The sequence below is a fragment of the Neofelis nebulosa genome, chromosome 17 (assembly GCF_028018385.1).
Source record: "Neofelis nebulosa isolate mNeoNeb1 chromosome 17, mNeoNeb1.pri, whole genome shotgun sequence".
Lineage (NCBI taxonomy): Eukaryota > Metazoa > Chordata > Mammalia > Carnivora > Felidae > Neofelis > Neofelis nebulosa.
In genome coordinates, this window is record NC_080798.1 from 47,749,741 (window position 1) to 47,775,165 (window position 25,425).

The 25,425-nt window shown below is 39.7% G+C and overlaps 2 protein-coding genes across 5 annotated transcripts in view; one reads left to right on the top strand and one right to left on the bottom strand.

Annotated features, from left to right (window-relative positions):
- PKD1L3 (polycystin 1 like 3, transient receptor potential channel interacting) overlaps positions 1 to 20,848 on the top strand; it is an 82,033-nt gene extending 61,185 nt beyond the window's left edge. Inside the window, 10 exon segments of the mRNA XM_058707042.1 lie at positions 10,523 to 10,762; positions 11,797 to 11,930; positions 15,370 to 15,446; positions 16,056 to 16,135; positions 16,137 to 16,214; positions 17,420 to 17,618; positions 18,328 to 18,339; positions 18,341 to 18,430; positions 20,243 to 20,328; positions 20,330 to 20,848. Of these exon segments, the coding sequence (XP_058563025.1) occupies positions 10,523 to 10,762; positions 11,797 to 11,930; positions 15,370 to 15,446; positions 16,056 to 16,135; positions 16,137 to 16,214; positions 17,420 to 17,618; positions 18,328 to 18,339; positions 18,341 to 18,430; positions 20,243 to 20,328; positions 20,330 to 20,372 (1,039 nt within the window). The 3' untranslated portion in view covers positions 20,373 to 20,848.
- A 942-nt stretch (positions 20,849 to 21,790) lies between these two features.
- IST1 (IST1 factor associated with ESCRT-III) overlaps positions 21,791 to 25,425 on the bottom strand; it is a 32,095-nt gene continuing 28,460 nt past the window's right edge. For 2 of the 4 annotated variants that reach the window (XM_058707368.1, XM_058707367.1), the window contains exons 9-10: positions 24,356 to 24,404; positions 21,791 to 23,190 (exon numbers count right to left, since the gene is read on the bottom strand). In XM_058707368.1, coding sequence (XP_058563351.1) covers positions 22,991 to 23,190; positions 24,356 to 24,404 — 249 coding nt within the window. In that variant the 3' untranslated portion in view covers positions 21,791 to 22,990. The remainder of the gene's footprint in view (positions 23,191 to 24,355; positions 24,405 to 25,425) is intronic. The other 2 variants (XM_058707369.1, XM_058707366.1) reach the window with 2 other exon arrangements.

Below are 25,425 nucleotides of genomic sequence, written 5' to 3' on the forward strand. Positions count from 1 at the left end.
TTTTTTCTTTTTTTTAAAATATTCCAGTTAGTTAACATATAAGGTTATATTAGTTTCACGTATATGATGCAGTGATTCCACAATTCCATACATTATCCGATGGCTCTCCATTATCTTTTTGTAAGTAGTAGTTTTTCAGTTGATTCTTTTTCCCCAGCTTTACTGAGGTATAATTGACAAGTAAATTTATATGTGTCCAAGGTACAATGTGATGTTTTTTGTGTTTTTTTTTTATTTTTTTTTAACGTTTATTTATTTTTGAGACAGAGAGAGACAGAGCATGAACGGGGGAGGGTCAGAGAGAGGGAGACACAGAATATGAAACAGGCTCCAGGCTCTGAGCTGTCAGCACAGAGCCCGATGCGGGGCTCGAACTCACGGACCATGAGATCATGACCTGAGCTGAAGTCGGACGCTTAACCGACCAAGCCACCCAGGTGCCCCAATGTGATGTTTTGATATATGAATACATTGTAAAATATTTACCACAGTCAAGCTAATTAACATATTCATCATATCGCAAAGTTACGTGTTTTGCATTTTTTTTTAGATTTTATTTTTTTTAAGTTTATTTATTTATTTATTTTGAGAGAGAGAGACAGTGAGTGGAGAAGGGACAGAGATAGAGGGAGGGAGAGAATTCCAAGCAGGCTCTGCACTGACAGTGGGGAGCCTAACAGGGGCTTGAAGTCAGGAACCTGTGAGATCATGACCTGACCCAAAACCAAGAGTTGGATGCTTAACCAACTAAGCCACTCAGGTGCCTCTGAGATTTTTTTTAAGTAATCTCTGTATTCAACGTGGGGCTCAAACCCACAACCCCAAGATCAAGAGTCACATGCTCCGACTGGGCCCGCCAGGTGCCCCAATTTTGGTTTTGGTATGCTAAGAACACATAAAGATGTATTCTCTTAGCAACTTTCAAGTATACAATATAGTACTATTAACTATAATGATTATGCAGTACATGAGATCTCCAAAATTATTCATTTAAAAAAAATTTTTTTAACGTTTATTTATTTTTGAGGCAGAGAGAGACAGAGCATGAACAGAGGAGGGTGAGAGAGAGAGGGAGACACAGAATCTGAAACAGGCTCCAGGCTCTGAGCTGTCAGCACAGAGCCCGATGCGGGGCTTGAACTCACGAACTGCGAGATCATGACATGAGCCAAAGTCGGACACTTAACCGACTGAGCCACCCAGGCGCCCCCAAAATTATTCATTTTAAATAAAACTGAAAGTTTGTACACTTTGGCCAATATCTCCCCATTTTCCCTTCCCTCTCCCCAGCACCTGCTAACCATCATTTTACTCTCTGGTCTATGCTTTGACTTTTTTTTTTTTTTTTTTTTTAATGCTTTGACTTTTTTAGATCCCACATGTAAGTGAAATCATACAGTATTTATCTTTTTCTGTGTGGCTTATTCTGCCTTGCATAATGTCCTCCATATTCATCATGTGGTAGCAAATAATAAGATTTTCTTTGCGTGTGTCACATTTTTTTTATACAGTAACCCACTGACATACACCTAGATTGTTTCCATATCTTGGCTATTATGAATAATGCTGCAATGAACATGGGAGTGCAAATATCTCTCCAAGATAGTAACTTCACTTCCTTTCAATATATACCCAGGAGTGAGGTTGCTGGATCACATGGTAGTTCTGTTTTTAATTTTTTAAGGAACCCCATGCTGTTTTCATAATGATGGCACCAATTTCCACTCCCAGCAGCCGTGCACAGAGTTCCCTTCTTCACACCTTCACCAACGCTCAGTATCTCATCTTCTAGATAAAAGCCCATCATGAGGTCCCTGAGTGGCTCAATTGGTTAAGCATCTGACTCTTGATCTCAGCTCACGTCTTGAACTCAGGGTTGTAAGTTCAAGCCCTGCATTGGGCTCTGCACTGGGAGTGGAGCCTACTTACAAAAACAAACAAACAAACAAACAAACAAACAAACACAACATCTGAATAGGTCTAAGGTGATACTTCATTGTGGTTTTGGTTAGTGATTTTTACATATACTGTTGGCCACTTTTCTTCTTGATAAAAATGTATATTCAAGTCCTTTGCCCATTTAAAAAAATTTTTAATGTTTATTTTTGTGTGAGAGAGAGAGCACAAGGAGGGGAGGAGCAGGGGGCAGCAGGACAGAGGATCTGAAGTAGGCTCCACGCTGACAGCAGAGAGACCCATGTGGGGCTTGAACTCACAAACCACAAGATCATGACCTGAGCCAAAGTCAAATGCTTAACTGGATGCTTAACTGACTGAGCCACCCAGGTGCCCCTGACCAGTTTTTAATCAGTCATTTAAGTTTGTTTGTTTGGTATTTAGTTGTATGAGTTCCTTGTGTATTATGGTTATTGACCCCTTACCAGATACATAATTTGCAAATATTTCCTCCCATTTCATTGTGGTTTGGTGGTTTCCTTCACTGTGCAGGAACTTTTTAGTTTGTTGTAGTCCCTCTTGGTTTTGTTTTGTTTTGTTTTGTTTTTGCTTTTGATGTCCTAGTCAAAGAATTGCCAAGACCTGCATCAAGGAGCTTTGCCCCTGTTTTCTTCTAGGAGTTTACAGTTTCAGGTCTCAGAGTTAAGTTGGTAATACTTTTGGAATGGATTGTTGTATGTGGCATAAGAAAAGGGTCCAGTTTCATTCTTTGGCATATAGATACCCAGTTTTTCCAGAACTATTTGTTGAAGAGACCATCTTTTCCCTATTGTCTATACTTGGCACACTTGTCATAGATTCATTAGCTGTATGTGCACGAGGTGATTCTGGGCTCTCTGTTCAGTTCCATCATTCTGTGTCTGTTTTATGTCAGTACCACACGATTTTGATTGCTATAGCTTTTATTTTTTTATTTTTTTCCTGGGAGAATTATTTTCCAAAGTGCTCATTTATTTTTTTTTCAGTTTATGAAATTTATTGTCAAAATGGTTTCAATACAACACCCAGTGCTCATCCCAAAAGGTGCCCTCCTCAGTACCCATCACCCACCCTCCCCGCCCTCCCACCCCCCACCAACCTTCAGTTTGTTCTCAGGTTTTAAGAGTCTCTTATGCTTTGGCTCTCTCCCACTCTAACCTCTTTTTTTTTTTTTTCCTTCCCCTCCCCCATGGATTTCTGTTAAGTTTCTCAGGATCCACATAAGAGTGAAAACATATGGTATCTGTCTTTCTCTATATGGCTTATTTCACTTAGCATCACACGCTCCAGTCCCATCCACGTTGCTACAAAGGGCCATATTTCGTTCTTTCTCATTGCCCTGTAGTACTCCATTGTGTATATAAACCACAATTTCTTTATCCATTCATCAGTTGATGGACATTTAGACTCTTTCCATAATTTGGCTATTGTTGAGAGTGCTGCTATAAACATTGGGGTACAAGTGCCCCTATGCATCAGCACTCCTTTGTCCCTTGGGTAAATTCCTAGCAGTGCTATTGCTGGGTCATAGGGTAGGTCTATTTTTAATTTTCTGAGGAACCTTCACACTGTTTTCCAGAATGGCTGCACCAGTTTGCATTCCCACCAACAGTGCAAGAGGGTTCCCGTTTCTCCACATCCTCTCCAGCATCTATAGTGTCCTGATTTCTTCATTTTGGCCACTCTGACTGGCATGAGGTGATATCTGAGTGTGGTTTTGATTTGTATTTCCCTGATGAGGAGTGACGTTGGACATCTTTTCATGTGCCTGTTGGCCATCCGGATGTCTTCTTTAGAGAAGTGTCTATTCATGTTTTCTGCCCATTTCTTCACTGGGTTATTTGTTTTTTGGGTGTGGAGTTTGGTGAGCTCTTTATAGATTTTGGATACTAGCCCTTTGTCCGATATGTCATTTGCAAATATCTTTTCCCATGCCGTTGGTTGCCTTTTAGTTTTGTTGGTTGTTTCCTTTGCTGTGCAGAAGCTTTTTATCTTCATAAGGTCCCAGTAATTCATTTTTGCTTTTAATTCCCTTGCCTTTGGGGATGTGTCGAGTAAGAGATTGCTACGGCTGAGGTCAGAGAGGTCTTTTCCTGCTTTCTCCTCTAGGGTTTTGATGGTTTCCTGCCTCACATTCAGGTCCTTTATCCATTTTGAGTTTATTTTTGTGAATGGTGTGAGAAAGTGGTCTAGTTTCAACCTTCTGCATGTTGCTGTCCAGTTCTCCCAGCACCATTTGTTAAAGAGACTGTCTTTTTCCATTGGATGTTCTTTCCTGCTTTGTCAAAGATGAGTTGGCCATACGTTTGTGGGTCTAGTTCTGGGGTTTCTATTCTATTCCATTGGTCTATGTGTCTGTTTTTGTGCCATGCTATAGCTTTTATACTGTAGTTTGACATTAGGAAATGTGATGCCTCCAGCTTTGCTTTCTTTCTCAAGATTCCTTTGGCTATTTGGCATATTTGGTGATTCCATATAAATTTTAGGATTATTTTTTCTATTTCTGTGAAAAGTGCTTTGAAATTTTGATAGGGATTACATTGAATTTGTAGATCACTTTGGGTAGTGCGGACATTTTAACAATAATCTTCCAATCCATAAACATGGGATATCTTTGCATTTTATTTGTGTCTTTTTCATTTCTTTCATCAGTGTCTTATACTTTGTATCTTTCAGTTTCTCAGTTGAATCTATTCCAAAGTATCTTATTATTTCTGATGTTCTTGTAAGTGAGATTGTTTTCTTGATTTCTTTTTCGGGTAGTTCATTGTGTAACTAAATGCAACTGATTTGTGTGTATTGATTTTATATCCTATAACTTTACTAAACTCATTTATAGGTTTTACAGGTTTGTATTTGTTTTTGTTTTGGTGGGATCTATAGGATTTTCTTTGTATAAGATCATATTATCTTTAAACAGACAATTAAGTTTGTCCTTTCCTATCTGGATTCTTTTCATTTCTTTTTCTTACCTAATTTCTTTGGCTAGGACTTCCTATAGTATGTTGAATAGAAGTGCAAGAGTAGGCACCCATGTCTTATTCTTGATCTTAGAGGAAAAGCTTTTAAGCTTTTCACAGTTATGATGTTAGCTTTGGGTTTGACATACATGGTCTTTATTATGTTGAGGTACATTGCTTCTATGCCTAATTTGTTGACAGTTTTTATTGCAAAAGGATGTTGAATTTTGTCAAATGCTCTTTCTGCATCTATTGAGATCATCGCATGATTTTAATCCTTTATTCTGCTAATGTGGTATACCATGTTTACTGAATTGTTTATGTTGAATCATCCTTGCATCCCAGGGATAAATCCAATTTGGTTGCAATGTATGATTTTTTTGTAAGTAGGCTTCACATCCAGCGTGGCACCTAAAGTGGGGTTTGAACTCAAAACCCTGAGATCAAGACCTGAGTGTAGATTAAGAATCAGACACTTAACTGACCAAGCTCCCCAGGTGCCCCACAATGTATGTTTTATTTTTTTTAATGTGTTTTTGAACTTCATGTGCTAGCATTTTGTTGAGGATTTTTTTGCATTTGTGTTCATGAACGATATTGGCCTGTGATTTTCTTTTCCTGTAGGCTTTGGTATGAGGGCATTGTTGGCCTCATAAAGTGAATTTTGAACTGCTCCCTCCTCTTTAATTTTTTGGAAGAATTTGAAAAGGATTGATGTTAATTCTTTAAATGTTTGGTAGAGTTCATCCATGATGCTATCTGGTCCTAGGTTTGTCTTTGTTGGGCGGTTTTTTGTTTTATGCTTCAATCTCCTTACTCGTTATTAGTCTGTTCAGATATTTTGTTTCATCATTATTTAGTCTCGATAAGTTGTGTGTTTCTAGGGATTTATCCATTTCTTCCAAGTTGTCCAGTTTGTTGGCATACAATTGTTCATAGTGTCTCTTGTAATCCTTTGTTTTTCTGTGATACCAGTGTTAATGTCTCCTCTTTCATTAATTTATTTATTTGAATCCTCTTTTTTCTTGGTCAGTCTAAAGGCTTGTCAGTTTTGTTTATCTTTCAAAAAAACATTGTTTTTTTTTCTATTTTTCTAGAATTTACTTCATTTATTTCAGCTCTTTATTGTTTCCTTCCTTCTGCTAACCTTGGACTTTGTTCTTCTTTTACTAGTTCCTTGAAGATTTAAGTTAGCTTGTTTGTTTGAGATCTTTCCTTTTTCATAAAGTAGGTGTTTATTACTATAAACTTTCCACTTTAGGACTGCTTTTGCTGCATCCCCTAAGTGTGGCATGACATTTTGTTGGAGAACAAGAACCTGGAGGCACCGTAAGAATGTCCTGAAGGAAAGGGACAGAGCGGCAAGGAACTAAAAGCAGTTCCATTCCCAAGTGGAAAGCCATTGGGACTGCACGTTCTCTCCAGAAGGATATCATATGGGCACCAGGCCTGGGATAAGAATGTTTTGTCTGGCACCAGATGTACTCATGACCTGGTATGGAATACGCTGCAGGTGCAGGACCTGTCAGGATGCCAAATACTACGTTGTATGTGCTTGCTGTTATCAGACAATTTGCAAAAATAAAAGAGGCTTGATCCAGGGGACCGCTGCTTCAGCTCCTGGACAGTCTCAGCCCCTGCTTTCCAATTCCCTCGTCATCGCACCTTTAGGACCTCTCTACAACATTTATACTTCCATTTTTATTTGTCTCAAGGTACTTTATAATTTCCCTTTGATTTCTCATTTAACCCATTTGTTGTTCTGAACTGTATTGTTTAATTTTGTGTATATGTGAATTTTCCAGTTTGCCTCATGTTATTGATTTCTAGTTTCATACCATTATGGTCAGAGAAGATACTTGATATACATGCTTTCAATCTTTAAATTTGTTAAGACTTGCTTTATGGCCCCACTTAGGATGTACACTGGAGAATGTTCCATGTGCACTTGAGAAGAACAAGTATTCTGGTTGAATGGAGTGTTTTGAATAGATCTGTTTGGTCCATTTGGTCCACAGTGGTAACTAGTCTGCTGTTGCCTTAATGATTTTCTGTCTAGATGATCTACCCATTGTTAAAAGTGGGTTGTTGAAGTCCCCTACTATTATTGTATTGCTGTCTATTTCTTCCTTCAGTTAACATTTGCTTTAAATATTTAGGTGTTCCAATGTTGGGTGCATATATATTTATAATTGTTTTGTTCACTTTATGAAGTGAGCCCTTTATCATTTTATCACAAGTGACCTTCCTTGTCTGTTGTGCCCGAGTTTAAATGAAATTTTATTTTATCTGTTATAAGTTAGAGCTACTTCTGGTCTCTTTTGGTTACCATTTGCATGGAATATCTTTTTTCCACACCTTCATTTTCAACCTGTGGTGTGTACCTAAAACTAAAGTGAGTCTCTTATAGGCAGTATATTATTGGATCTTGTATTTTTACCAGACTCAATCATTCTGTCTTTTGACTGAAGAATTTATTCTCGACATTTAAAGTAATTATTGATAAGAACTTACTGTTGCCATTTTATTGTTTTCTGATTGTTTCTCAGCTCCTTTGTTCCTTTTTCCCTCTCTTGCTATCTTCCTTTATTTTTTGTAGTGGTATGCTTTAATTCCCTTCCCTATATCTTTTTTTGTATCTATCTATATAGATTTTGCTTTATGGTTACCATTAGGTTTACATGAAACATCCTATAACCTGATAACAACTTATGTTCAATCACATACAAATACTCTATACTTTGGGGCACCTGGCAGGCTCAGTCAGTAGTGCATGCTATTCTTAATCTCAGGGTTGTGAGTTCAAGCCCCTGCTGGGCATAGAGATTACTTAAAAAATAAATAAAAATAAACAAGATTGTGCTGCCTGTATATTGGGGAAAAAAAGAAAGAAAACCCCTCTATACTTTTTCTTCTCCTTCCCCTGCACTTTATGCAATTGATATCACACTTTACTTATTTTTATATTGTCATCCAGTAACCAATTATTGCAGTGGTAGTTATTTTTAATACTGTTGTCTTCTAACTTTTATACTAGGGATAAAAGTGATTTATAAACCATTATATTATTACCATATTCTGAATTAGACTATGTATTTACCTTTACCAGTGAGTTGTATACTTTCCTTTTGTTACATAGCATCATTTCCTTTCAACTTGAAGAATTCCCTCTAGCATTTCTTGTAAGACTGATCTGGTGGTGATGAGCTACCCTAATCTTGTGTGAGACTCGGAATGGTTTTATCACTCCTTCACTTCCAAAGGACAGTTTTGTTGGGTTTAGTGGCTTTGGTTGGCAGTTTTTTGTTTTCTTTCAGCACTTTGAATATGTCATTCTGCTCCCTCTAGCCTGCAAGGTTTCTGCTAAGAAATCTGATAGACTGTGGGGGTTTCTTTGTGCGTGTAAAGTTATTTTTTCTCTTGCTGTTTTCAGAATTCTCAAGCTTTGAGTTTTAACAGTTTGATTATTATGTGTCTCAGGATAAGCTTCTTTGGGTTGATCTGACTTGGGGGGTCCTTTGAGCTTCATGTACCCACATGTTTATATCTTTAAGTTTTCATTTATTATTTCTTGAAATAAGTTTTCTGCCTCTTTCTCTCTCTCCTCTTTCTGGGGTTCCCATAATATGTATATTTGTTCTTTTCACAATGTCCAGAATTCTTATAGGCTTTCTTCATTCTTTGTCATCATTTTTCTTTTTGTTCCTTGAACTGGCTAATTTCAAATGACTTATCTTCAAATTTACTGATTCTTTTTTCTGTATGATCAAGTCTGATGTTGAAGCTTTGTATTGAATTTTTCATTTCTATTACTGTATTATTCAGCTCCAGAATTTCTGTTTAGTTCTCTTTTGTGGTTTCTACTTCTTTATTAAAATTACCATTTGGGGGGTACCTTGGTGGCTCAATTGGTTGAACATCCAACTCTTGATTTCAGCTCAGGTCATGATTTCATGGTTCATGAGTTCGAGCCCTGCATCAAGCTCTGCGCCGACAGTGCAGAGCTTGCTTGGGATTCTTTCTCCCCCTCTTGCTGTGCCTCCCCTGCTCACATGCACACGTGCTCTTTCTCTCTCAAAATAAACTTAAAATTACCATTTTGTTCATGCATTGTTTTCCTAATTTCATTTATTTGTTTTGTCATGTATTCCACTGAGTTTCTTTAAGATGATTATTTTGAATTCTTGTGAGGCAGTTCATAGATCTTCATTTCTTTGGAGTCATTCTTTGTGACCCATATAGCTTTGCATTGGTATTTGTGCACTTGAAAGAGCAAACACATTTTCCAGTCTTTCCAGACTGTTTTTGACAAGTAAAGACCTTCTTCTGTCGTTTCCCAAGGCTAATGAGATTACCTCCAGAATCTCAGTTGAGTTGGGATGGAGCCATGTCTTGTGGCTATTGTTACATCTGCAATGGGGTCCACAATTTGTGGGCCTGTTACCAGAGGCTTAGGTGGGTGTGGATTCTATCTGGTCTCTGGGTGAACAGGACTTACTCCAGAACCTTGTTCACTAGGACTAGCACTGGGACAAGGGTCTGCTTCAGAGTTGGCATATAGCAAGCCTATTATCAGGTGCAAGAATGAGTGTGGCTCCCACCAGATTCCTGGAAGGGCTCCTGCTGGGTCCCTGGGCAGGTGAGATGGGCCCCGGACTGTGGCTGAGAAGGACTGGAACCACCTCCCAGGGCTCTTCAGGATCCACAGCCAGGACCAGTGTCTACAGACCTGGTTCTGGAGGGATGGATGAGTGTGTCCCCCACCCGATCCCACAGTGGGCGGGACGGCTTCCTGACAATGGCTGGGATGGCCTGGAGCCAAGTTAGAAGGAAGTTTCAGGATCTAAACTCAGACATGGTTGCTAGGCTTGTCTCCAGGAGCATTAACGGGTGTGTCCCCCAGCAGGTCTCTGGACTGGCAGGACTGCTCATGTTCTATAGCCAGGAGGGGCTGGAGTCTAGTTGAGGGCCATTCCAGTGAGTTTAGTGAGTTTGTCTCCAGGAACCTTTGAACTGTGGCTGAGAGGGACTGGCACTGGGTCACAAGCTGTTTCATGGTCCACAGTCAGGACTGAGGTCTGCAGGCCTATTATCCAAGACACAGGCAGGAGTCTCCTGGTGCATGGTGCTGGTGGCAGGACCAAGACCGAAAGGTGCTGTAGCCAAGTGCATAGGGGGACAAAGCTATTTCTGAGTCTGTCGTCAGGACCACAGTTTGTGAGTCAGCCACCTGGGCACGCACCTGCCTTCTCAGAATGGCCTTTTGTCAGTCTTGGACTCCACTGGGGTTTCACAACTCCCTACCTTTGGATCCCAAGGCTCCCACAAACATACTTTTTTTTCTGAGAATGGTTGCCAAATTATTGTTGCTAAGAGCAGACGCAAGCAGAGGGCCTCCTGTTTCACCATCTTACTGACGGCTTTCAGTCATCTTCTTGTCCGGTTGCATTAGCAGAAATTCAAAATTCTGTTTTTTAAAATAGCAAAAAAGGGCATTTTCTGTTACTAATTTGAAGTATTTTTAAAAACAGTTTCTTGTACTCTTTCATTAGGATTTATTACTGATGGGAACTCCTTTCTTTTGGGCAATGTTCTGCTTTATCACATTCACGTTCCTGGTGCCATAGTTCTCCCAACTGGAGTATCTCCCCAAGAACAAGTGAAGCCATCTCACAAGATCAGGAGGATACAGAGAACTGTGGAGTCAACGGGGGCTCCCCTGATACGAACATCACAAAGTCAGACAGCATTTGGCATTATCAGGATCAAGAGGTACTGGGTGGCTATCCTATCCAAGGGGAATTTGCCATTTACTCAGGAGGAGGGTATGTTGTGAGACTTGGAAGAAGTTCCAGTACTGCAGCCAGGTGAGCAAGATGTGCACTTTTGTCCATTCTTAGGGCAATTAGGAATTAAGGACCCATTTGAGTAATTTCTACAGCCACTATAATGCTACTCTGTTGTCTCCTACACTTGTAAATACTTTTTAGACTTTAAGGAAATGTATCTTTTAGTTGGAAAATTCCTTGTTCAACCTCAAACTGTAGGTATGTTTTGGTTTGGCAGTTTTCCCAAACTCATTTTTTTTTTCTCATCTGGAAAAACACCTACCAATTTCAATTCAGGTATCTCTAGTTTAGGCAAACTATAATCTTCAAATTTAAGAGGCATCATTGCCCTTTATGAACCATAATCATCCAAGATTCAAAGTTAAATTGCCAGAGATTTGTAGAATGGTTTTATATGTGTATGTGATAAAAATCTTTGTCATTATGTATGAAAAAGCTTAAATTATCTCTTCATTTAAATTTACAGCAAGAATTTACTCAAAAAGAATGAGTAAATGCTGGGGCGCCTGGGTGGCTCAGTCAGTTGAGCATCTGATTCAGGGCATGAATCCAAAGTCATGGGATCCATACCTGTGTCAGGCTCCACACTCCCTGCTTAAGAGTCTCTCTCTCCCCTGCTCTCTCTCTCTCTAAAATTAAACAAAACAACAACGATGCCAACCAAATAATGACATTTCCACCCCTCTCAAACCTGAATAGCTGTTAAGATTAGCACTTAACATTTAGAAGTAGGAGTAGAGTAACAGGTGGTTGACGTAAAATTAATTCTACCCTAGATGTTAAATGCCAAATATGTTTTCTTGAACATTGAAGTTTGGTGTGAATACTATTATGAAAACCTTCATCTTTGTAGCTAAGTTTATATTAGTGTTAACTAACACTGGTGAAAGTTTGAACATTAGTAATAGTATTTAATAGGTAAACTAGATTTGGAGATGTAGCTTTGCATACTACACTGGTACGAAGGTGATATTGGAGATGCCAGGGCATTTTTCTCCTTTGCAGGGTTGAATGGAGAAGGTAGCTGGTAGCATGCTTCTCCGTCTTCCCAGAGTTCTGCAGCATCTTGAACAGAGCCACTGGCTTGACCATTGCACCAAAAGCCTCTTTGTGCAATTTGTGGTCTTCACTGCTAATGTGAACCTGTTGTGTGCAGGGACCCTGATTTTGGAGTCCAACAACATGGGTATGAAGACCTCTTCTCCCCTCTCTCTCTGACCTGCGTATCACAGGAGAAGGCTCAGTTTCTTCATACCATTAAAAGACAAAGTTATCAGGGCACCTGGGTGGCTCAGTTGGTTGAGCGTCTGACTTCAGCTCAGATCATGATCTCACACTTCGTGAGTTCGAGCCGTGTGTCGGGCTCTGTGCTGACAGCTCAGAGCCTGGAGCCGCTCATGCTGTCTCTTTCCCCACTCGTGCTCTCTCCTTCAAAAATAAATAAAAACATTAAACAAAAAAAGTTAAAGTTATTAAAAGTCAGATAGTTCAAGGCAAAAACTAGCAGTCCTCTCTTCCTCCCCACCTCATGGCCCTTCCCAGAGACAGCTCCTTCCAGCTTTTTAAACTGGTTCTTTGAAATTTAAAAATTAACATGATTAACGATTTCATGAATTTTTAGTTGTATTATCTATTTCTTTTTTCCTCTACTGATGAACATTTAACTTTCTTATATCCAATGCATATCCCTAACACACACATACACACCTTTTCTCTTTCCTTATCCCAATATAGTAATAATGAAAATAAATATTAAATTGTGACTATACAAATGATTTTTCAAAGATGAGCCATGTAACATATTAGTTAAATTTCTTTTCTTCTACAGCTTTTTCCTTAGAGTTTATAATTACCTCCCCCCTTTTTTTTCCATTTGGTTTTGCATGGATCTATCACTGAGTCATCTCCAAACTCCTCCAAAAGTAAAAATCTCATTCTGTTCAAAAAGTGTCAAGTAACCTTCATTTTAACCTTTAACAGATAAAAGGACCTCTCTAGGGCCCTCCATCCTTTTGGTACAGTAAAGATTGGTTATTTTCTAGGTCTGCATTATAGCACTCACCCTGGAATCTCCCTAGGGATTACCTTGACCTCTCTCCTCTGCTGGATCTTTCTCCTGGATCCCATTTTTCCTCTGCTGCTGTACTTTATCATTTAAGCTAGAGCACATCATCCAGGAAATTACTGCAAGGGTGCAAAATTAGTAAAAAGTGTGTAAAAGTAGTTAATTTGTTGAAGCCTTCCATGTCTCAAAATGTTATTCTGCCATAACATTTGATTGCTAACAATTCTGGAAACAGTTGTCTTCACAGAATTTGAAAATTATAGCTCCATTGCTTTCTAGCTTCTCAGGTTGTTGTTAAGATGTATAATGATGTTTGATGCCCCCAGCTCTCAAAAGTTTTTAGAATTTTCTCTCTTCAAGGTGAGTCTTTTAATCTGGAAATGTGTCCTTAAGCTCTGAGAAATTTTCTTACAGACTTCTATTAATTTCTTCTCTATTTTTCTCTTTTCTTTTTCTGGTATTCCTGGCATTTTGACATTGGAGTGACCAGACTGATCCTTTGATTTTCTTGGTTTTGCTTTTCCATCTTTTTTCTTCTAGTTTCTGGGAACTAAATTCAATAAATGGTTTGGAAATGGTTTAGAACTGAAGCATTCATCTTTATATTTCAATTTTTAAGAATTGATTGCCCTTGTTTGTTTTTTTTTTTTTCATAGTGTCCTGTTCTTTTATGGATGCAGTATCCTCTGAACTGTGAGGATGTTACAGGGTTTGTTGTTTCCTTTTCCTCCCCTGCTCCCTTTCTCTGATGCCTCTGAGCTTTATTTATTTATATAGTGATTTTACTAAAGTACAGACAGAGACAGGAGGACCCTTGGGCAGAAAGAGCTGCCAAGCTTTTATTTTTTGATTTGTTGTTTTGATCTCCAGTTTTCAGTGTAAGAGGTTCAAACATGTGGCCAGCTTTTCATATTGAAGAGGGGGACAGTAAAAAGCAAATAAATGCTATTTAGAAGTTATTTGCACATGGAAAGAGCTTGTCAACTGTTATCTAGGTCTATGGGACCGTTTTCACATAGAGGGACCCTCCAAACTCCTGCCTTGAGGATATAGGCTTGTTGGACCTCTCAGAGCCTGTGGAGAAAGGGGCCTGGGAAGCATCTCACCAAGCGGTATAAAAACTTTCTCTTAATTCTTTTCTAGTAGATCATACCTGGTGCCCCTGACTTCAGATTCTCTCTAGTTCAACATCAGTAGGAAATAAACCTTTAATTTTAGGGTGGTGGAAGGCAGGATGGGTAGCTAATACCTTGTTGCAAATGATGAGGAAGGAAATCTGGGATCTTGCAATCAATTCTTGTATTTTCAGTTCCACCTGACATTACCTTCAAAAGTATCTGATGCCTGTAATTTTCCTTTCTAGGCTTGCTTCTGGGTTTTTACACAGCTGATTTAGGTTTCAGCTTTCTTGACTCTGCTTTCAGTGTCATCCTTCTGTTGTCCAGCTTCCAGCAGTTTGTTGCTGTCTCTACCCTCCTCTTTTTCTTTGGGTTGTTCTTTATGCCTTCACTATTACTGTAGTGGCTTTATGAGATTAGAGGGAAACTAGTATGTTCAGTTCCCCTACGTTTAACAGGAAGTCTGTCCTCGTCAAGCTTCATTTTCTCTTTATCTTCCCCAGAATTTGCCCCCCAGTATCCTTCCATTTACTATCAGGTGTTTAATCAGGAATTTTAGACTTCTATATTTATTTCTAGATGAAGCGTGAAGGCTTCCTGTGGGTCTTCATAGGATTTTTCATTAGTAGTAACTACCCAAAAAATAAAAATTAAAAAAATAATAATAAAAAGGGGTAAACATGGGAAAGTCCCAGTCTTACGAGGTAACTCTGTGAAGTGGAATTCCTTTTATTTTTAAATGTACTTTCTACTAAGGGACACATCTTAATTCTAATATTTTGGGGCCTTATGAAAGTTTAGTCACAAGACCTGTCATGATTTTATACACAACAGTCTCACTGTCCTGGGTGGAATCTGAGGCTTTTTAGTCTATCATAGAAACATCTGAGTATTCACAGGATACTATTAGTATTCATGGGATATTAGTGCTTTACACTTAGTAAATTTGAAATGGCTCAAAGCATACTGATTTTGGAACGTGTATTTTAAGTAGCTTTCCCTTCTCCCCACACTTTACATCACGGTCGTCAGTTCTCTTCCAAACATCATATTGCAAGAGTACAACTAGTCAGTGTGTCTCTGCACCTGTTCCGGCTTGGCAAGGATAACACCTTTAATAGCTGTGAAGTCAGACACTGCCCTCATGGTCGGGTCACCAATATACCCATTCACTCTATTGATAGTGCAGCCAGCACATTTCTCCGACACATGCATGATCTCAGCTAATAACCAGTGACAGCTCTAGAGGAAATACCAAGTAAAATGTAGAGATTCAGGAACATTTGTAATAGATAATCCAGGAATTCAGGAATAGTTGCACTGATTTCAAAGACAGAGTTTGAAAGGAAGGCTCAAGCTTTAAAGACTCTTGACTCCAGGTATTCTTTGTTCTCAGGTACCTTCTTCACCTCTCTGAGGCTGGACATTTAAGTTCCCTTCAGGCATCCAAGAAGGACTTTGGTCTGTTATCTCACAAGTCCTCTGTTATCTCCTAGTCTGTTACTACGCCTTCGTACAGGTGAACTTAAAGTGTTAGATGTAAAAGATTCTTGAAGTTTCCAGATGTTATCAGGGGAGCTCTACAATGAGCTATTATTAGAATTAGGGCTATGACTTTGGTCCTTTCCAGAGCCTGAATTCAGTTAAAAGGTGACTGGCTTTCCACCAAGTAGCTCTTCCAGTTTTCAAGAGCTAAGGGATTAATCTCTAGAAGGAATATTTTTTGTGTACAGTTGCATTATCCCTATATAAGGTAATAGCAAGAATTGAAAATATGAATAAATAGAGCAAGTATTCAAAAGTACAGGTAACTGCACCAAAAGAGAATCTGTCGTAAGCCAATACCTGTCTTATTTTCAGGCCTGAAAACGAATTTGGAAACTTTTTTAAATGTAAACAACAAAAATGAAATAATGTATCCAATGAAAGTTGTAGTGGAAAAGGCGAACTTTTCTGTAAGCAGCAGCTCTGAGTTACTACAGAGCAGACCAAGACCATAACCCAGTGTGTTCAAGTTAGATTTGACAAGTGCTCAGCTTAGTGTTTTGCCAGTATTAAAATACTTCGTTAGGGAGAGACCTGGCTAATCTTTAAGGCAAGCAGTAGTGACTGTGGCGTCTGTGTTTAGGGTCATTGGCTGAAACAGCAGAGGTGGCGGTTCTTCACTAGGAAAAGAAACATCCTGGACACAAGCATAAGCCTCATTAGCTGTCATCCTGGGTCTTGACATGAAGCTTACTTCTCTGCATAAGAAAAACCTAGCACAATACCACTATGACCGTAACAGGTAAGAAGGAGACTAAGGAGCAAAGCCTATTCCTAGTCAACGTCCAAAGTTTCCTGATTACTCACAAGTATCCTTTCAAACTCCCTTTCCTCCTCCACTGCTCTATCAGACCTATATTTGTATACCAGAGTTAAAAACAGAACTCCGACTAATGTCCACAGCTGAGAAGACAGTTAACAAGAAACCATTTATACCGCCAATCATATTGAAAATGTCCTCTGTCTTCCTAATACTTAGGTATGTGTTTGTCAAGGATAATACATTCAAATTTCACACAGCAAGGACCTGGAATTAGTTCTATTTTGCACCCTGACCAAAGAATAAAGCCTAAGGCATGACAAATGATCATGCTTTAAATAAAACTGCAACACAGTGCATTTTTTAAATCCAAAGAGGGTTGCTTTCTGGGTAGGGATGTTCATGCATTAGCTTGTCCATTACTTAAGAGACATCTGGTGCCCCTTTGGGCAACTTCTCTGGTCTTTCCCATGGGGAGGAGCATCTATTTCCCAGGCCAAGTATTGCCATGTGGTACTTGACTTTTTCAGTGGTCACTAGTCTGGATTGTTGATCTGTGTAATGAAGCAATGTTCCAGATCAGACTTACAGAGGGTTGTTTATGCAGGGAGTGTGTCTGTGCAGTTAAATCGTGTTGACAGTTGAGGTCCATCTTGCTGTATGGCACTGCCTAGGTCTTAGACACTGGAACAGTTTGTGATCAGACACCAACTTGCTCTATGGGGTCTTTCCAAGTTGCAATACAAGATTGTGAATGCATTTCTCATGTAACACCCTTCCGTCTAGTTTACCTATCATCTTTCTACTTTCAGCACTGTTAAACCTATTAATTATCCTACAGAAAACAGAGTAGCATAAGGGCACATCTCCTTAGGCTAACTCCTCTCCTTTTGAGGAGAGATTTAACTCAAACCGGAGCAGTGGACGAGGCTGGCCTTGATTTGCAGGATGAATTTGGAGTAATCTCCTAGGGGTTGCACTTCAGGGCTTCTGGAGATCTCCCAACCAAATACATGGCCTTTGGCCAGTGCTCTCACATCCACAAGTACCAGAGGCGACACTGAAAAGAAGAGTTCCGACATCAACAAGTGTTTGACCCAGTAGGACTTGCAGAGATGCTACACTTCAGCTGGAGAAGTGGATAGCATACACTTCACCTGAGTGACTGTCAGCCTTGCTGGGTACAGGTTCATCAGCTTCCATGAGGCAATAAAAGTAAACTCAGCAGTCGTTCACCTCATGAGCTTCCTGGTTCTACTGGCAACTGTTCAGCTGTGGAACCTGCTGGATCCTAACCCCAGGCTGCAGGTCGTCAGAGCACCCAGCAAAGCCTGGGACAGCTTCCTGCTGTTCATCCTGATCCTGCTGACAGGCTATGCCATTGCTGTAAGCCCTCGTTCCCACTGCCTTTTCCTAAAAGCTGTGCTGGCCTTGGAATCACATTGCCTCCCTGAAAAAGCACTGTATGAGAAACCATCAGTTCAAGTTAGCAATAAGTTCTGGAGAAAAGAGTGAAGAAATCTTTTATAGTTCCATACTTAACTAGTAGTGAGACTTAAATGCAGAAATTTGTCTCATCTAAAATTTAGCTCACAGGTTGATGTGAAGGTCAAATTAACTGATGTAAACACTACGTAATTAAAAAGGAGGGGCGCCTGGGTGGCGCAGTCGGTTAAGTGTCCGACTTCAGCCAGGTCACGATCTCGCGGTCCGTGAGTTCGAGCCCCGCGTCAGGCTCTGGGCTGATGGCTCGGAGCCTGGAGCCTGTTTCCGATTCTGTGTCTCCCTCTCTCCCTGCCCCGTTCATGCTTTGTCTCTCTCTGTCCCAAAAATAAATTAAAAACGTTGAAAAAAAAAAAATTAAAAAAAAAATAAATAAAAAGGAAATATGGGTGTGTGTGTGTGTGTGTGTGTGTGTTGGTGGGGGAGGGTTTCTTTTAGGCATAGTGATTTGAATGGCCACTAAAGCATTTCTTTCATTTCCAATTCTCTTTGGTTCTGTGTTGGCCTCCTTATCAAGCACCTCAGGAGGGAAAGAACTGAAACCAGCTTCATTACTGTCTACCCTCTCCTGACTGGTCTTTGTCTTTTCCAGTTTAACCTGCTGTTTTGGATGGAGCATCTGGGACTACCAAACTTTTTTCAGCTCAGCAGTGACTGCTGTTGGTCTCAAGATGGGAATCTCTCATCACAAGGAGGTAAAAAACCCCATCACAGTTTTCCCGCAGGATTCTATTTGGTTTTTTACACTTAAGGGGAGAATTGCTTACAAAAAAAGCAGCCCTTTCTGCACCACTGCACACTGGAAAAGGGAGAGTAGATCCTTTGCCTTTCCATTTTATGGTGCTATCTATGAATACAATCTGAGTGGCTGTTGCTTTCAGAAATGTGCCCTTTTCAAGCACCTAGTCCCACTTTCCTCATTTCTTGTATTCTTAGACTTATTGCCAGGACACTAGGCCTCAATTTATACTCTCATAACCTACCCAGATTAACATTATTTGCTGTTTCTGTCTCAATGGCCCTTTGAAGTATACAATGAAGTATACTTTTAAGAAAATTCGGCAGGTATAATTCCAGAAAGAACTGCAATATTTGTTTATAGTTAATAAATGCTCATTTCAGATAGCTTGTATTCTCCCAAGAACTACCAACACAAGTCTCTTCTATTCAGTATAAAAAGTATAAAAAATAAAGTAGGGGGGCGCCTGGCTGGCTCAGTCAGTAGAGCATGTGACTCGTGATCTCAGGGTGAGGAGTTTAAGTCCCACATTGGGTGCGGAGCCTACTTAAAAAAGATAGAACAAGGAAACCTAGATGAGGATTTGTAGCCCTAGCATATATAGATTTGATTAGGACAGAAAAAAACTACAATTCAAATTAGTGAATGAAGCCATCACTCTTGGAACACTTTATTTACTAAAGCTCTTAAGGAAGTAACAATCACAACAATAAGCTTTTGCTAACACCTCCTTTTTGACTTAACTCTTTTTCTGCTTTAATCATAATCATATACAATGTGAAGGGAAAATGGAGTGTACTTATTGGGCAAAGTCTTACAGCACAATCTGAGATTGTCCCAAGTTACTTGATGACCTAGATAGAGTAGCTATAATTAAGCACTTTTAAGTGGATGATGTATTGTTACTAGGATATATTTGGTCATACAGATTTCCATCACAGTGGTATTTATTATAAACATTCACCCTCTAAGTTGTTGGGCTGTTTTGTTTTTTTAACGATACCCTAGTGGCAACAGTGAATGAGCCAAAATATCAAGGGAAAAAGTGCATCATTTGTTAAAATGAACATGTAAATTAAAATGCTGTTATGGAAACCACTCTAGTAACCCTGTATTTGAGAGATGTCTTTATGCTGAAAAGACTGGCAAAACTCAGCAATTACACTTTTAAAGATAACACTTAAAAAAACAACCAACTTAGGGGCACCTCAGTGGCTCAGTCAGTTAAGCATCCAACTCTTGATTTTGGCTCAGGTCATGATCTCACAGTTCATGAGTTTGAGCCTGGCTTGGGATTTTCTACATAAATAAAAAGAAAAAAAAAGACTAAAAAGCCAGTTTTTATGGTTAACCTGTTAAATTTTATTAGAATGCTCCTGTGTTTAAAGTAGAGGTCAAAGAACGGCAGAGACAGTTTTCAGGATTTCTGATGTATTTTTTCAGTAACCTTTTGCTACTCTTTCAAACCTCCATGTTTATATTTTCCAGAACTGCCAAAACTCACATGGGTTTTGAATTATAGTGCTATTGTGACTCATCTGTTTACCTGTGAAAACACTGAAGTCAATTATTTTTATACCCACCCAGTCTATCATTCTTTCTCTTCTGTCCACTCAAAAGTATTTTCCTTTTTAATAATTTTGCTTCTCCAAGTTTCCACCAAATATTTTATGTGACTATATCCCAAACATAAGCATGTAACTTACATTTTTAAAGTAGAAATTAAACTGACAATCTTTAAACTCAAAATTTTATTGTCTCTTTCCAGGTTGTTGTTTTAGAGCCAATCCTGGGTTCTTTTCTGATCCTCACCAGTGTCATCTTGATAGTACTTGTGATCATTAACCTTTTTGTTTGTCATCCTCATGGCCTTTGGTAAAGAAAGTCCCTTAAGGTAGGTAATTCTCTGGCTCAGTAACTGAAATATAAATGTCATGATTCTTCTAGCATTGGAAAAGCTCAACTGTTGCTGCTCTTAGGCGGACATAATGCACAGTATTAGCATATTCCCTTTATTGGTCTCTGCCAACCATTTTTATAGGAAACCCAGTTTACCAAGACTATATTATGTTCTATATCCACTGTCCTATAAACACCTGGTCCTCCACTATTTAGCAGAAACACTCCAATGCCTGACAGTAAATCATAAAAGGAAATTTCCAGTATTACTATTCATACTTTTTTTTGGTATCTTGTGGTACTTTTTCTCTCCAACATCAGGATCAATTGTTAATTTCCCCCACTTTTCTCCTTTTGTCTTTGAACAGACTCTAAAAGAAGGTGCATTCACAGATGGTGCTGCAGAGAGTTTGCTAGGAATCCAGCGGCACCAAAACACATGAGCAAATGGTCATGATAGCAATGGGCATTAACAGTGGAGTTTTAAAAAATGAACTATCTTAATCATGTTCATTCCCACCCTGGCTTATTACTACTTAGCATATTATTACTTATCTTTGCATGGCACAGTTTAGAAAATTACCAATGTTTATATATAATGCACTGTTAATTTTGTAAGGGTTAACCCTGTTAAGAGTGATACAGAATAATCCAGCTCTGCTGCCAAACAACAAGTAAAAAAACACTCATCACCAATGTTTCAGTATGGCTGTCGGAAATACAAATGAATCACAAGTGGGCTCACAGCAGCTTACTTTTTTTTTTTAATGTTTATTTTTGAGAGAGACAGAGCACAAGTGGGCTAGGGGCAATGAAGAGGGAGACACAGAATCCGAAGCAGGCTCCAGGCTCTGAGCTGTCAGCACAGAGCCCAACAGGGATTAGAACCCACTAACGGTGAGATCATAACCTGAGCTGAAGTCAGACGCTTGACTGACTGAGCCACCCAGGCGCCCTGACAGCAGCTTATTTTAAAGATAAATGCATGAGGTTTGGGTAATGGAGAGCCCTGTCCCAGAGGAGTAACCAAGCAAATTCACAAATGCTATCTAGGCTTAAATACAGAAGTTGAGGGGCGCCTGCGAGGCTCAGTCAGTTAAGCGTCTGACTCTTGATTTCAGCTCAGATTATGATCTCATGATTCATGGGTTCAAGCCCCACATCAGGCTCTGTGCTGATAGTGTGGAACCTGCTTAGGATTCTGTCTCCTTCTCTGCCCTTCCTCTGCTCACTCTCTTGCAAAAATAAACATTAAAACACACACACACAGATTGAAATGGGCTCCTCGCTGCTGCAGGCATCCCCATGACCCAGGGAACCAAAGAGTTAAGGTCTGGCTTGTGCCCAGCATGGGTCACTGCTTAAAATAATCTCCACTAAAATCCAAATGTGCACCTCATCGTTTGACCAAACCAAATTCAGCAAGGCACAGAATTTTTAACTTTATTATCAGCTACTGAGCTACGAGATAGATACAAACCAATCAAAAACACTAAAGTTGCTTGAAACAAGTATATACATTACACTACACATAAGCCAGAGTCCTACCTTCTGATCCCAAAACCATCCCTCTGGGGAAGGACAGCCTTATCTACAGGGAAAAGGAGCACATTAAGTTACAATAGTAATAGTCTCATCCATCTAGGAAAGTAGTGAACTACAGCCACGTTTTTTATGGGCACCAAAAAATTTTCTGAAATCAGTCTTTAAAGGTTCTCTTAATCATAAAGTTTTCAAATGAAAACAAGAACCCTTCTTCTCCTGTAGGCATTCCAGCTCACTACCCAAGAGATTTGAGTACTTCTATTAAGGCACCTGGAAGCCCACCTTAGCCTTGAATGGTGACTTCTGCCCAACATGTGACCTGTCCGCCATTTGCCAGTAAATGCAATCCAACAGAACATGCTATGGGGAAAAACAGGAATTTATGCAGTGTTGCCCTCTGGTAAAAGGAGAACACAGCACTCAAAGCAAAAGGCCACGGAGGGCTCCCTGAGAATCCAGCAGAACTAAGAGAAGCCTTCAACTTTCCAAATAAACTTTGCAACTGGATCCAGGTAGGACAATGCCCTGCAGCAAGAAGTAGTGTATATGCCAATGAGAGGACCCAGCTTCCAAGAACTGTTAAAGAGGCTTCCAGCATCAGTCTCTCTTCCCATTCATATCACACCTTTTTGTCTTGATTCTTGCTCACCACAAATCCCTCTGTACAGAGGGGTTTGTTTCTAAATCTAGAACTTCAGCACAGGACTGAGAGAGACTTCATGAAGTAATGTCCTCCGTGTCCAGCCATCTTTGGCAGCTCTCCTTACAATGCTTTCACCTTTTCCCTGCGGAGGGACAGGGCAGGTGATGGGCGAACCTGGGATCACACTCAAAGGAGACGAACAAGCAAGGTTGCCAAGGCTGCTCTGGCCTCGTTGACTCTAATTGTTAGTCTCTTAAGAGCAACAGAGAACTGGAAAGCAGCAGAATTTAGAGCAGGAAGAGAGCCCAAAGGAAAAGTGTGCTCAGTGATGGTAAGAGATGAAAAAGAATTGCACGGAGATTCTTTGTTACAAGGAGAAACAGTGCCGTCTCAAATCCCAGAGCCTGGAGGTTGCCTGGCTTAAGAGATCTAGGTTTTCTTTTTTAACTCTTCAAATCTCCGGGAAAGATCATCAAAGTCAATGTCCTCAGATGCTGAGGTGGTGGCACCAGCAGATGCAGTCGGTAGTGTGTCTGGCACAGACGGCAACTCTGGTAGTACAAAGTTGTCGCAGGTGTCCACAGGTCTGGAAGGGGGCTTTGCAGGGGCTTCCGGCTTGGGCCCAGGACCTAATTAAATAAGGGTAAGGAGCCCAGTGTTACAAACGCCAGAGAAGGGGCTCAGATCCTCAAAGCCCACAATCCCCTTTGGCAAAAACAATGTAACTATCAAAACACAGAAGAAAAATATGATTAAAGATCAACATTCCCTTAATACAATTGAATCCTGTTTTACTTTCCTATGGTAAGAAGAAAGATTAAGAGAAATTCCAGGTGTGGTACATGAAACCAGGTACACAATGCATTCTCTTAGACTGTGCCCTTTCACAAAGTTCTGCTCCCGTAACAACAAAGTCCAAGGGGTGGCACTAAAATTCTGTTGGAATGAGCCACTCTTTAAGGATTAGGGGAAGAAAAATTTTATAAGGAATATTAATGTCTACATTGTTTGATGTAACAGAATCAGAATTTCCACTCTTCCATTCTGTATTTTACAAGTTAAAATCATCCCCCTTTCCATTTGTATCTAAGTTCTAGAAAAGGCGAACCTAAACTATAGTTTTAGAAAATAAGAACAGTATTTGCCTCCAGGGTAGAATGGACTGGGAAGGAACATAAGAGAACTTTCTGGGGTGATGGAAACTTTCTACACCTTGGCTGAAGTCACTGTTACGTAAAATCAAAACTCATCAAAATATATACTTCTGTGTATTTTTTTCTATGTTAATTATACCTCAACAAAACAACCATCCCCAAATTTTAAAAGCATCCCCCCACCCTGGGTTTCTGAAGTGCTAGTAGTGTTTTTTCTGAGTGGATGGCCACACAGCATGCTTGCTCTGTGAAAAGTCACTGAGCTATTCACTATGGTTTTATCTACTGCCCCCTCATTAATGCCCAAGTTTGTTAATATAAACATGTATTTATATAAATACAAATAATTTTGATACTTCTAATACAATGAAAGTTGAAGCAGCAAGAACATCAAGAACTTGAGGTTGAAAGAATAATACCACCAACAGAAACAAGGAACTTGAAGATTCTCTGGGGCCAGAAAGGTATTTTCTTTATGGACAAGGGAAATCCTGAGTTCTATTTTTGTCATACTACACTCAGGGAAAGGACAGGGCATGTGGGTAAAATGCCATGGACATGAAAACTTTCTCTGAGGTGGAAGCAGTAATGAGAAAACAGCAAAAAGGTTCAGCACTGAGGGTTTCTGACTCACACTCACCAACAACCTGTGCAGAAGAGACATTCTTATCAGCATTAACGTCATCAACCTGAAACACAAATAGTGTTACCAAGGGAGAAAGCAAAGGCATTACTAGAGAGAAAGTACTGATACTGGTATAAGCCCCTGTGTTTTCCAAAAGCTAAGCAGAAGCAACAGAACCACTCCAAACAAACTGCCCCTCCACCCCCTGTACTCTTTTCTGATCTTCCAGCTAGACAGATACCACATTAAACTCTAAACCACCAAGCAGAGAAAAAGGAAATTCTTACCACACCATAACACCTCTCTTTGATACCTTCACCTTCTGTGCAGAGAGAAAGCACTAACCCACTGAATTCATCTCTCCAAGAACCAAGTCCTCAAATACTGAAGATCTTCTACCTCATTCCTAGAAACAGCTGTGGGCAATGCTTCAATGCATGCAAGACCAAACTTAAGAAAAACCCAAGCCCAAGGGGAAAACCAAAGGAAAGAACACTAAACAAGTTCAGGAACAGGAGGATCTCCCAGCAAACACCATATCAATTTGTTTTCTCTGTAATTCATCAGATGGAAGGAAATAGGTCTCAAAAGGCACATACTAGCTGAGGAAACAAAGCTGACAGAAAAGGAGCCCTCTAATTTGGAATCAAAGCTGTGCAACCACCAACAATTCAAGGAATGATTATATTTATAATAAGTTTTACCTACAAAACTAAAATGTAAAATTAGTAATATCGGCTGAAATTTACTAATGACACTTCTATTTAAGACAAAAATCTGGCCACTATTCCTTTACACAGTGTTGAATTCCTAAAACTGGTATTTTAATTATGATATTCCAACAGCAGGACTATACCAACTCAAAACAATTCTCTGCCCTACTCCAAAAAACTAGGCAAGTGCCCTACGTGAACTTTCTAAGAGACTTTCAGCTCCTTCCTGATTCCTGGCTTAATTGCAGACAAAGCATTGCCACCAATGATGATGTTGCTGCGGCCGCCACCACCCAACTTCCAGGGTAATGTTAAAGCAACACAAGAATCCAAAGCAAGAGCAATGATGGTACCAGGAATTGATCAAAACTT